We start from the raw sequence: 13,256 nt of genomic DNA, 5'->3' as shown, positions 1-13,256 counted from the left end.
ACATGATGTGGTGGTGTTGTTGTTATAGTAAATCTCAATGTCCGCAACATTTTACTTCCATAACCAGGGTTCAACACTAAGGATTTTTTCTACTGGCCCGATCGGACCAGTGGTTCAGATTTTTACTTGCCCTGCCAATGTTTTCACTGTCCCTACCAAAAAAATGCTAATAGCTATTTCTTAGCCACAAATTAAAAAACTGAAAAATGTGTCAAAATGTTTGTAAATTTAGAATTTAAATATTTAAAAAAAATTTAATAAATGTACAATGAGCAAAATTCAAACTGTTTTGCAAACAAAAGCAGCAAAATGTGCAGGCATTTTATTGCAAAAAAAAAGATGGCTTGGCTGCCAAACTGATGTCAAACTGTACAAAACATCACTGTACAAAACATGGACAAGTAGTCACAAACTTTAGTAACAGGTTATCAGTGGCCCAATTGGGCCAGTAACAATCCTGTCTACTGTCCCGAGCATCTCACACGCTGGCCCCGGGCCATCGGGAAGTCCTTATTGTTGAGCCCTGATAACAATGCTGTAGAACAAATACCATTGTAGAACTTTATGGATAATTGCTACAGACAAAGTAACTGTGTTAATCCTAGAGATTTAAATCTAACTAAAATCATAGATTCAAAATTAACAATGAAAGACTGTCCCTGCAATATAAGGAATAAAACTGCCTAGGGAAAAGGAATATCTAAAGAATAACCACATTGCACAGTAAATTGACCAAAAATCACACACACCTCCACCACTTCATATACATCTCCGTGACCAATCTAAAAAATATATATATATTGTGGAATTAAAACAAATCAGAGGACAAGGACACAAATAATAACTGATATTCAGGATATTTAAGTCTTTGGAACTGACAGTCACATTTGACAATGCAGCGCATCTGTGCTCCTATACACAAAGCCTTAAACCAAGTACACTAACATTGATGAATGTCATGTCGGGCAGGCTGGTAATCTCCCTACAACTCTCATCCATTCCCATCCTATACACCTTTGACTTCAGCAAGTACAAAATAGAAAACATAAAACAACTGCAGTCAACCATATAAAGTGTAGCTACAGTCAACTATATTTGATAAATGTAAAAATGAGACTGGAACATGCAGTGATGCAGATAAAGCAAAAAAATAAAAAAATTAAAAATTAATTAGCTATGCATATCATAAGAACATAACAACTAAAAGGCCAACAAATTAATGTACTCTAACAGCCTACATGCACTTTAATTTTCATTCATTTATTTTCTTTTCGGCTTAGTCCCTTTATTAATCAGGGGTCGCCACAGCGGAATGAACCGCCAACTTATCCAGCACGTTATTTCCACAGCGGATGGCCTTCCAGCTGCAACCCATCTCTGGGAAATGCACTTTAATTTTCCCTTACGTAAATACTATCGGTATAAAACAAAACATTTTGTTAGATCGAAAATGTGCTGTGCAAGCAATACTTCTTAAAAATAAAAAACGCTTGAAGAGTACATCTGAAGCAAGTCGGGTGCTTAAGCAAGACGTTTAAATGTAGTTGATTGTCTTTGATTAGCAACAAAATACACCAAAACAGAGTGCACATGTTGTAATGCGAAAGCAAATGCATGGCCTCATGCCATTCCATTCACAAGAACGGGATTCACATTTCCATCAGCACATAACATAATCCACAGTACATGATAGACAGGAAATGCACATCAGTTTCATACCACTGAGCTCTGCTTGTTTGTCTTTCTTCTGCCTCTGGGAGTCTGTTTCAGCGACAGCTGAAGGACTTAGGAACTTTAGTGCTATGGAAAAAGACACATTTGTGTAAACTGTGGCTCATGGGCAAAACCATGAAGATCATTAAACTCAAGTAGCAATGCCTGTGCCAGCTGTGTTCAACTATAGTGGCAAATATAAAGCAGAACAAGCAAACATTCGGAATCAAAAGCTATTTAAAAAGAAAACAACCATTAAATCAAAGCACCTAAAGCCTGACTGATTTCAGACAGTTTAGCTTGTCCAAATGAGAGTGATGAACAAGAAAGCATAAAGCACAGACTATCAGTACTTTTAGTGAAGTTTATTTATAAACAAATTTCGAGAGGATCACGTGCTTATGATTGTTCACAGCTGTTCCAATTTTAGCTAATGACTGATTATCCTATCAGACGATCCTTAACTCACTATAAATAACCACTTTTCTCATCTCAATATCTTCGTCTTGAAAAAAAACCCCCACCCAACCCTACTTTCCCTCCTTTCAAACGGGCGTCACGGTGGCCAGCGATTAGAGCTGTTGCCTCACAGCAAGAATGCCCCTGGTTTAATTCCTTTCCAAACCAGACGGCATTTCTGTGCGGAGTTTGCTCGTTCTCCCCGTGGTCGCGTGGGTTTTCCCCGGGTCCTCCGGTTTCCTCCCACAGTTCAAAAACAAGCACCCTAAACAATTAATCCAAATGCTTTAGCTAAACTCTGAGTACACCTTTCAGCATCCATATCTGACAACAGCTACAACAAGCAAGAGGGGGAGTCATCGAGATCTACCTGAGCTCAAACTCCCCTCTCGCCTTGCAACGGGAGGGAGCCCAGGGCTCAAGGATCTTTTAAGCTCAGGGCTCTCTCCCGGGACAGCACGCCAAACTAGCTTTATTATCAATCATCAGATAAGTGTGAACTCTTGAACTTCATACTAGCGACTGATGCCCCCTTCTCAGTAGACTGCTTTTGAAGTCCCAATTCATACGAAGGTGTTTGGGCCTTCAAAACTGCATCAAAATATGTATATATTTTTTCAGATAGAATCACAAACAGTTGGTATATCAAAGAATAAATAAAACCATGGCTCAAAGCACATTCACATCAGAAATAAAGCATTACGTGTAAAATCATATGAAGCCTTTTATCCTTATTCTGTTCCACATATGAACTGCACTGAAATCGAGACTACAAGCTTAAAGGGTCATGAAACACCAAAACACATTTTTTGAGCTGTTGACAGTCGTATATGTGTCCCACACTGCTAAAAACACTAGCAGTTTTAGCTGTTGTTTTTGCGTTATTTCAAGCAAATTCGTACTTCCAGTTTGAAACGAATTTTTGAAGCTGCGTCACGGTCATGACATAATAGCGTTGTATTCCAGCGTGCAGACTGGACGTCTGAGCCAGAGTGTGTCTTATTACGTCTTACAGTGTGATGCATTAATGCATGAGTAAGGCTTGGTTCAAACCAATCAGCGCACTCTATTGTGCAACTTCATTAATATTCATTACTATCACCGTGTTTACACGACAGAGACGCCACGTTGTGTTGGCAAAACAAGCGTGAAGTGTTGCTTTTATAGTTTGCTGCCGTTAAGTTTTGTTTTCATTTTCTCTCTGTGAGAGCTCAGCTGGAGTCACGTGTGGATTAACAGTGTACGCGACGCTCGACAACAATAACTTGCGTGTCTAAGGAGGATTATTGTTTACCTGAGAGCTGTTTTCATCTGCAAATGCTGAGATCTGGATTCGCTTGTAGTATTCTCTTCATAAAGACGCGGCTCTAGTTGTTGGTGATTGTCCTGTCTCTACAGATTTGGTAAGTGAGCGACCAGTGCTCTTTGTTTATTTAGTTTGTTCGTATCGAACTAAGTTAACTATTGCACCGAGTGTAAACATGTTACTTTACTTAACCTCGTGTAGGGTTTAGTGACCGGAATAACACACGCGGCTTTCTGACACTACCTGCCGAGTGCATCTAAGTTTCCGGGAAATGCAGAGGTTTTTTTTTCTCTCATTCGCCGTGCGGTATCAAACATTGCATGAAAAATACACGCTTAGAGCAGATCCTCGAATCAAATATCTCGTTTGTCGCGAGGGACATGAATGAATTCCCTGAATGAAAGAGCCAAACTGCAGTTAAAGTCCACCATTTAATAATTTGGCAAATATTTCGACTACAGATGTCCATGTAAACACCATCACTTTCTCCTGTGTGTTTATTTTGACTCTGAAACTCGCGCGTGCCCAAATAGACACTCCCACACCATCCCACTTTAGTTCCTCCGACACTTCCCCCTAAACAGAGCTGGACACGCCCACTTTGCTGACTTTTTCCAAAGTAGAGGTGTGAAAACACCCTGCTGAAACGAGGGGGTTTCATGGCCCTTTAAAGAAACAGAGCAATGACGACAAAAACTGAGGCAACATCAATACAGATGTCTGTCAGACTATATAGTATTACAGCACAGCAGGCAGAGCCACAGCAGGATACAAGTAATCTGAAAGTTATATTTAGTCAATTCCAGAATAATTATGTTTTCCTACCAAAAGTGTAAGTGTATATCATTAGCAACATTGTAATTGTATGAAAACACCTGAAATGAACAATTGCATACAGCCATTGCTTTTCAACTCAACTGTATGATCTCACTGAAAATATAACAAATGCAACAAACATATAAACAAACCTCCTAACAACACAAACACTTCAATAAGTTTACAATAAGGTTGTCAGAGTAGTGCATAATAATTAGAATTAAACTCAAGATTAAGAATGATTCATACCCTTGATCTTCATTATTGCTGTGGTTGTCTTGTCTCCACATACACATGTGTACTCTCCTTCATCTTCACATTTTAGATCAGCGATTTTCAGCTCCACCTTGGAAGCTATCTGCTTGATTGTGTACTTTCCTCCAGACTGGATAATATGGCTTCCTTTTTTCCATTGCACAGGGACACCAGGTTTGGAAAGCTCGCAGGACAAAGTAGCACTGCCACCTTCATCACACTCCAAGTTCTGCAGCTCATGTGTGAAGACCACTGGTAATGCTAAAAGACCACGAAGAGATGTTGGAACCATGTTACACAAACACATCAAGACAATCTTAAAGAACTAAACTGAAGAGAAGTCTTTCCAGTCTTGGCAAAATAATATGTTGATTTAATGCTTTGTACATTCAGTACGTCTTTCCTACCATTGACTGTAATGGTAGATGAAGTCTTGTTAAAGCCACAATCGCAACTATAGACTCCAGCATCTTCAAGTTTTAAATCATTGATCTTCAGCTCAAAAGTAGAGCCAACTTGCTTGATGTGGTATTTCTCTCCAGAATGGATGACCTGTGTTCCTTTCCTCCAAACCACTGGAACTCCTGGTTTGGAAAGCTCACATTGAAGAGTAACACTGTCTGCTTCTTGACACTTCATGTCGTGTAGTTCTCGTTTGAAGTTCAGCGCTAAGAAGCAATTAGCATTTAAATGGTTTGTTAATATGATGTACTTCTACTCTAAACAGATATCTAAAAGCCCAACATGAAAAAACAAACAAATTAAAAACATCCAAAGACAAGAATAGACAATATAAGACAGGGGTGTCCAAATTCGGTCCTGGAGGGCTGGTGTCCTGCAGATTTTAGCTCCAACTTGTTTCAACACACCTGCATGGATGTTTTTAGAAAGCCTAGTAAGAGCTTGAATAGCTAGCCCAGGTGTGTCTGATTGGGGTTGGAACTGAACTTTACAGGGCACCAGCCCTCCAGAACCGAGTATAGACACCCCTGATATAAGACAAAGCATTCATAAAGCCACATAACATCTTACAAAGCAAGATTAGTAGATTTGTTTCATTAGTAAAGTCTACCTATGAGTTATTTATACAAGTAAACCTATAGAAATAAATAAAATATGGCAAAGAAGACATTCACATTCCCAAGATTGATTGAATTTCATACCCTTGATCTTAATGTTTGCTGTAGTCTTCTTGTCCCCACACAAACATGTGTATTGCCCTCCATCTTCAAGTTTGAGGTCAGCAATCTTCAATTCAACATTAGCCCCATCTTGCTTGATGAGGTATTTTTCCCCAGAATGAAGCACCTGTGTCCCTTTCTTCCAAACAACAGGTACTCCAGGTTTTGAGAGTTCACAATTAAGAGTAACAGTGTCTCCTCCTTCGCACTCTTGGCTTTGTAGCTCATGTTTGAAGACCACCGGTAAAGCTGAAGATCGATTGTGTGAAGACATAAATGTGTGAATTAATAACTTGGATTGAGTAGATGTGAACTTGACTGCATATGCACTGAGTCTAAGTCAACAAATATATGCATGTAAATGAATAAGGTTTTATGCATACCACTGACAACAAGGTTTGCTGTAGTTTTCTCATTTCCACATTCACAAGAATATTCTCCACTGTCTTCAACCGCTAATTCTGAAATCTGTAGCTCAAAGATGGTGTCCCTCTGCATTATCTGATATCTTCCCCCATTTTTTAGACATTCAGTTCCCTTCTTCCATTGCACTTGGCAGCCAGGTTTGGAAAGCATACAGGAAAGTAAGACTTTCTCACCTTCTGTGACCTGTTGGTTCTTCATCTGTTCCTTGAACTTGGCAGGTAGCACTGGAGATTGAACAAGTATCATATATTTAAAATGATTCTTCACAGTTTTAACGTCCAAAAGACACGATGGAGGATTGCTTGGTTGAGACGATGAAGGAATTAGCTTGTTATAATGATGCTCTGTGTAGTTTTGCATCAAAACGTAAAACATAATTACAAGGCACAATGATCATTAATCACATGAATGCACTAGAACTACATTAATACACACAAAGCCCAGACAAGACCAACAGAACCTCACAAACCAACACAGCACAAAAGCAGATGTGCCACTTTTAAAATATTAAACAATACTGACAAACACTGGAATTGTCACAACTTTATAAAAACTGTTCTGATCTTTAAAAAAAAGCTAAAAAAACTAACATTACAGATGAATTAGGCAAGGATTCAGGATACATGCAAATGCTCGATGGTTAAAAGTGTAAACTCATAAAAACAGCACTTTGGTTTCTTGTAAATTATTGAAATAAAAACCACACGTAATAACAATTTCAGCAATAACACAAATGAAGAACTAACCCTATCTTTAACAAAGTGACTTTCTAGAGATCTAAATGACATCTGACATCAGTACCATTGCTACACATGAGCTTAGTAGAGATTCTGATGTACCAATCTTAACCTTGTTATACACACCAATGAGATAATTTTCTCTGTCAGTGAACAATAATGCATTGAAACAAGCAATGTAAACATGAAAACAATGCTAGTCAATCCATCAAAAACTTCAAGACTAAGGCCCAATCCCATTTCTACCACTTAGCCCTTACCTCTACCCCTCATTTTGTGCATTCCCGTGAAGGGCTAGGGATGTCACAATTCTCTTTAGCTTGAAAGCGTAAGGCTAAATGGAAGGGCTAGACAGCCCTCGAAACAAAGATTTTTCAGGACCACATGCAAAACCAAGGGGTAAGAAAATTTTCCAGAATACACCAGCTACAATGGGAAAATGGCTGCTCATGGAAATAAGGTGATGCACAAATTAGTTTTTTTTCTGTCATTATTATGAATTTTTACAACAATCTACCACACATTTAAATACATTCATTACGGCGTTTGTGTTTTACCATCATGCTTTAAAAAAATGCTAAAATAAAAAAACGCTAAATTTCGCCATCTATAATCCCTAATAATAGCTCCTGTATCACAGTCCCACAACATTCTGACACTTGAATCCCCTTCAGAAAAGCCTAGTGGCTGGGTATGAGCTTTTTGCAGTGTCTGGTAAAATGTTAATGATGTTTTCCTGTGTTTATGTAACCCCAACGGTTCTACACCACCCAACCCGCTCAGAGCTGGTATTGAACCGGCGACCTTCCGCATGGGGGTCGGTTGCTCTAAAGCCTGATTTATACTTCTGCGTCAAGTGACGCGCGTGGCTGTGCATTTATACTTCTGTGCGCTGTCTCTGTTGGTCTGCATTAACACTTCCGAAACGCTAGCTGGCAGTAAGGTGTAAATGTTCCTCTGTGTCGAGTTTCTTTGCTGCTTTCTTGCTTTTCCTGAACACTTCCGGGATGCACAAGTGGCTCAAACTCGCTCATTTTGAGGCAGAAACCGGCGGACGTGCAACAACTTTAACTATGAGGTAAACACAAAACAAAACTTTCCATCCGGAGCTCCTTCACGGGACTCCACAGTTGTAAACAATCGCGCGGCTCTCGGTCCCGCCCAGACTCATCAGCGCTACCAAGCCGACCAATCACAGAGCTTGCGCTATGCGTCGTTGCGACATGTAGTTACAATTTTTGAGAGGTGCACGTCAGCGACGCCGATGGCCACGGCAAAGGGCTATGCGTCAGCGCCGTAGCATACGCCGGCGTTTGACGCATATGTATAAATCAGCCTTAACAAGGAGGCTAAAAACCATGGCCTCTAGCGTCTGTCGCTAGAGCACCTTAAGAGGTCAGAGGAGTGAGGTTTACCTGCACAGCACACACTAGCTGGCCTCCGTTACGTTTACATAGATGAATATGGCCACAGTGAAAATGCACGGTACTGTTACGATCTTATTGCCACATTATATCATAATAATAACATGACATATACCTTCAGTGATTTTCTAAAGATCAATACCAAAAAATAACGCAACTGAAATAACTACAGCAGTCGTGATCATCAATGTCATATGTAGTAAGAGATTGCGATTACGTGTGCAGGTGTTGTAGTGGTGTCCCGTTTCTTAGGGGTAAATTTTTAAGCCTTTCCCCTTCACACTCTGGGGAAGGGGTATGGGTACAAAAATAGAATTGGGATTGGGCCTAAATACCATAAGACGTGTGTTCCTTCAATTTATTATAGTCTAACTAAGCCAACACATTGCAATGAACACAAAGAAAGAAAGAGTTCTGAAGGAATTCTTCCCTTAATAGAAACATGTTCCTACCTTTCACTGTCAGTTTGGCTGTAGTCTTTGTAGAACCAATGTCACAGGTGTAAACCTCGCTGTCACTCTTCTCTAGATCCTTCACTTTGAGGATGAGGATAGCTCCCTTCTGTGTCAGCTCATATCTTCCTCCGGCCTTGATCTCCTTTGTTCCTTTCAACCAAGTGACTTTAGTGGCAGGTTGAGCAGTCTCGCATTCAAAGGACACATCACTATTTTCATCTGCAGTGGCATCCTTTAACTCACAAATGAATTTGTTGGCCAGATCTGCTAAACATAAACATATCTTCTCTTTAGGTATATGTGAATTTTTTTGTATTGGATGCATTATATATTTCTGAATATAATGAAATAATCTAAAACCATTAGGTTTAATATGCTTGCCTTTGATCTCCAGTTTAGCCTTGGAGGTTGGACCACCTGTGACCTCACAGCTGTATTCTCCAGAGTCTTTATCAGTGACATTGCGGATAGTCAGCTTTACAAGCGTCTGCTCCTGGCTGATTTCATATTTCTGGCTCTTTCTGATAGACTTGCCATCCTTGGACCACTTTACTTCCAGTCCAGATTGAGAAAGCTCACAGGTAAATGTGGCATCTTCACCAATTTTAGCACTGACGCCCTGAAGCTCTTTAGATATGCTTGGAGCTTCACCTACATCCCAAAAATCAAGATATGCCATAATTATGCAAAACCTTTTTTCAAGGGTTCACACATAGCTGATGATTGGTAATAAGCTAGTTTGGCATGCTGTCCCGGGAGAGAGCCCCGAGCTCATAAGATCCTCGAGCCCGGAGCTCCCTCCCGTTGCAGGGCGAGAGGGGAGTTTGAGCTCGGGTAGATCGTGAGAACCCCCCCCCCCTCCTGCTACGCAAGGATTGCTAAGGTGATGTGTTGCTGACAGAATTGAATTTGCTGCTAATTTGGTTTAGTCAATTTACTTAAGTCTCATGTTTTTGGGAGTGTGGAAGGAAACCGGAGGACCCGGGGAAAACCCACGCAAGCACGGGGAGAACATGAACTCCACACGAAAATGCTGTCCGGTTGGGTGGATACCCAAGCCAGAGGCTTTTTTTGCTGTGAGGCCGCAGTGCTAGCCACTGGGCCGCCGTGCTGCCCTGTAGAAAAGAGGAGGAGAAGGGGTGGAAGGGGGGATTCTTCAAGACGAAGATGACTAAAGGTAAGATGTTTGGTTATTTATACTGGGTTAGGAATAGTCTGATTGGTGGTTCGTACATTAGCTTGACTCGGGGCCAGCCGTGTCAATCATAAGCATGTGATCCTCAAAATTAGTTTATGAATAAACTTCACTTTGATTTGTGTAACACTTAGTTTTTTTTGTTGTTCAAGTTTCCATTGTGTGTCTTGCTTTCTCACCTTCAACAGAAAGTGTTGCTTTTGAACTCAAATCTTGAATAGAGAAGACCACTTCACCGGAATCAGAAGCTGAGACTGCTTTGATTATTAATGTATATTTGCGCCCTTTGCTGCTTATCTGGAAACGGCCTCCATCACTGATAGGTTGGCCTTTTAGACTCCAGGTGCACTGTTCTGAGCTTTCCCGGGACAAAATACATTCAAATGTGCAGTTCTCGCCTGCTTTGGCCTCAATTGATTTAATTCGCTTAGTAATCCCAATGTGGATATCTGGAGTCAAGAGCAAAAATATCATAGAATTATCTTAACCTGCTTTCACTACTGAGTCTTTGCACAACATCAGCAATATGATAGTTTGTTGGCATACCTCTAACGGTGACCTTAGACTTGCAGAGATCTGTGCCAAGATCGCAGCTGTACTCTCCGGCGTCAGCTTGTGTGATGTCATGGATACTCAGTCCCAAGGACTTACCATCATGCAGAAGCTCATACTTTTTGCCTGCCGACAGAGTTGTACTTTCCTTACGCCACACAGGGGCAACTCTCGGCTTTGAGGCTTCACACTTAAGTGTAACTGTACCCTTCTCCTCTGCGACTACATCATCCAGCAACTTCAAGAAGATGGCTTTCTTTTCTGGAGGTCAAAAAAAGTAAACCAAAGTCTTGTTTTAGTCATACATGCAAAGCATTTCTATAAAACAGTTAGTAACTCATTTGACCTTACCTTTGACCTTTAAGCAGACTGTTTCTTTAACATCCCTAATACTGAATGATACCTTCCCACCATCCTCAGGTGCTAAGTTCTTGAGGGAAAGCGTATGGGTCTTATCCACATGGGTTATGGTGTTGACCTCATTGTTGAAGAGTGGCTTATCATTAAGCGTCCATTGCACCTCTTCGTCAGCATAATTAACTTCACAGGTGAACAAAGCATCGCCATCTTCATCCACTTCCACATCTGTGAGATGTTTGGTGATCTGGATTTTACGCACTATGCATGTCAGGAAAAAAAATCAAAAAGCATGACCAGTACGCCTTTTGTTTCACCACCTGTAGCTATATAATAAATGTTTGCCATAAGCAAAGCCAAGCTCTTGCACACAGCATTGGGTTGAATGTATAAAGTTCATGCAGTTTGTAACAACATGCTTCAATGTCCTGATGAAGACTTTACCTTCTACTTTGAGAACAGCTTTGCTCTCACAGACACCAGCCTGACAACGATACTCTCCAGAGTCCTCTGCATTCAAAGCTTGTATGATCAGCTGAACACTGGCATCCTTTTGCTTCATGCTGTACTTGCTAGAAGCCTCCAAAGCTGTTTGACCCTTAAACCAATTCACTTCTTTTGGTGGGGCAGAGAACTTGCAGGACAGTGTGGTGGAAGTCTTTTCCTTGGCTGATGCATCTTTGAGAGGCTCCAGGACTTCAATAGGACGCTCTGTGGTGTAATATAAATAGTGACAATTAAACAGAAATCAGGTTTCAACGCTAAGGATTTTTTTAAGTGGACCGGTCGGGCCAGTAGGTCAGATTTTTACTTGCCCTGCCAAAATTTTCTCTGGTCCCACCAAAAAACAACAACAAGTTAATAGCTATTTCTTAGACACATACTTTAAATAATGCGTCAAAACAATAGCCCCTTTCACACAGTGATACCGGTAAATATCTGGAAGATTTCCGGAACGACTTTACCGGTATATTCAAAAAAGCGCTGTTCACACAGGCGAGGACGTTCCGGAAATTTTCCGGAAAAGAGCATTCACACATCCATTTCAAAATACCGGTAAATTCTGACATCATTCACCACAAATGAGCTTTAAACGGCTGCGCTTGTATTTGTAAACATTTGACTAAATTACAAACTCTGTAGATGATCAATATTGTGAACAACTTTCGCAGGATCACTTTCGCATGTCGAGATGTTCATAATATGTGCGTGTGCAGGCGCTCACAGGCTGTTTCAAAGGCACACGCAAAGCTTAAAGGTAAACAAACAACAGCTTATCATAAGCATCTCATCGATGATTATTTACACAGTTGGCATTAAGAAGAACATATAAACGTGATCTGACTAACTTCTAGCAGCTAAATGTGTCTGGAAAAATATTCAAAGGCTTTTATTCTCACAAACCGCACGGACGTAAATGCGTCTGACTGTTGTGATTGGCTAAAGCAGACGTCTCACGTCAGCACGTTCTAGATGTGCACGCGCTTATTACGGCAATCTTCCTTTTGCATTTACACAGCGCAGCATTCCGGCAAATTGCCGGTAATGTTACAACTTCTCTTTCCGGCCAGAATGAATTAACCAGTATTTTCAAAAAGGACCTGTTCACACATACAACCTTTCCGGAAAATTGCCGGCTATTTTCCGGAAAGGTCTGTATGTGTGAAAGGGGCTAATGTCTGTAAATTTAGAAGTTACTGTGTTTAATGTATTTTTATATACTGGTTAATAATTCAAAGTGTTATGAAAACAAAAAGTGCAGTATGGAAAACATGCAGGTATTTTATTGCAGTTCTAAATGATTTAACAAAAGGTGGCTGCTTTGCCAAACTGACGACAAACTGTGCCAAACCCCGCTTCATTTTAACCTGTTGTACCCACATAAATGTCTGCTTCCAAGACATTAGCCTCATAATTTGATGTTGCCGCCATGTTGCTGTCTCTTCGCTGTACTGGTTGTTACTAAGTTACAGACAAAAATAACCAGCTACGTGTTCCCAATATCCAATCAGATAAGAGGAACTGAAAAGCAATATGGTGTTTATGACATCACAGAGAGGGTAGCATTTAAAGGCTTGAAAGCACAAACTGTTTCTCGATTCTACACAATTGACAAATGGTTGCACTGTCATCGGCAAATTAAACTTTAGTGACTGTGCAGCACTGGCCCAATCGGGCAAGTAACAATCTTGTCTACTGTCCCGAGTGTCTCTCAAGCTGGCCCCGGGCCATCGGGCAGTCCTTATTGTTGAGCCCTGGAAATGTTGTCAACTAAAACACCCTTCAATGAAAATAAGGCTACGTTCACACTGCAGGTAAATGTGGCCCGAATCTGATTTTTTTCCCCCTCATGTGACTCAGGTGATGACAGCCCAAACCG

The 13,256-nt window shown here is 40.7% G+C and overlaps 2 protein-coding genes across 51 annotated transcripts in view; both read right to left on the bottom strand.

Moving 5' to 3' along the window:
* The window catches only part of ccdc178 (coiled-coil domain containing 178), a 326,195-nt gene that overhangs the window by 141,015 nt on the left and 171,924 nt on the right, over positions 1-13,256 (bottom strand). The window lies entirely within an intron of this gene.
* The window catches only part of obscnb (obscurin, cytoskeletal calmodulin and titin-interacting RhoGEF b), a 100,447-nt gene that overhangs the window by 63,949 nt on the left and 23,242 nt on the right, over positions 1-13,256 (bottom strand). For 15 of the 50 annotated variants that reach the window (XM_073941025.1, XM_073941034.1, XM_073941029.1 and 12 more), the window contains 6 exons: positions 11,321-11,587; positions 10,871-11,137; positions 10,514-10,780; positions 10,147-10,416; positions 9,154-9,423; positions 8,770-9,039 (listed from right to left, as the gene is read on the bottom strand). In XM_073941025.1, coding sequence (XP_073797126.1) covers positions 8,770-9,039; positions 9,154-9,423; positions 10,147-10,416; positions 10,514-10,780; positions 10,871-11,137; positions 11,321-11,587 — 1,611 coding nt within the window. Of the gene's footprint in view, positions 1-1,719; positions 1,801-4,543; positions 4,811-4,956; positions 5,218-5,712; positions 5,980-6,113; positions 6,381-8,769; positions 9,040-9,153; positions 9,424-10,146; positions 10,417-10,513; positions 10,781-10,870; positions 11,138-11,320; positions 11,588-13,256 lie in introns of all 50 variants that reach the window. The other 35 variants (XM_073941026.1, XM_073941031.1, XM_073941039.1 and 32 more) reach the window with 5 other exon arrangements.

Source organism: Danio rerio, chromosome 24 (assembly GCF_049306965.1).
Source record: "Danio rerio strain Tuebingen ecotype United States chromosome 24, GRCz12tu, whole genome shotgun sequence".
In the NCBI taxonomy this organism is placed as follows: Eukaryota; Metazoa; Chordata; class Actinopteri; order Cypriniformes; family Danionidae; genus Danio; species Danio rerio.
The sequence above is the reverse complement of the archived record's forward strand: the minus strand, read 5'-3'. Positions and strand labels throughout refer to the sequence as shown.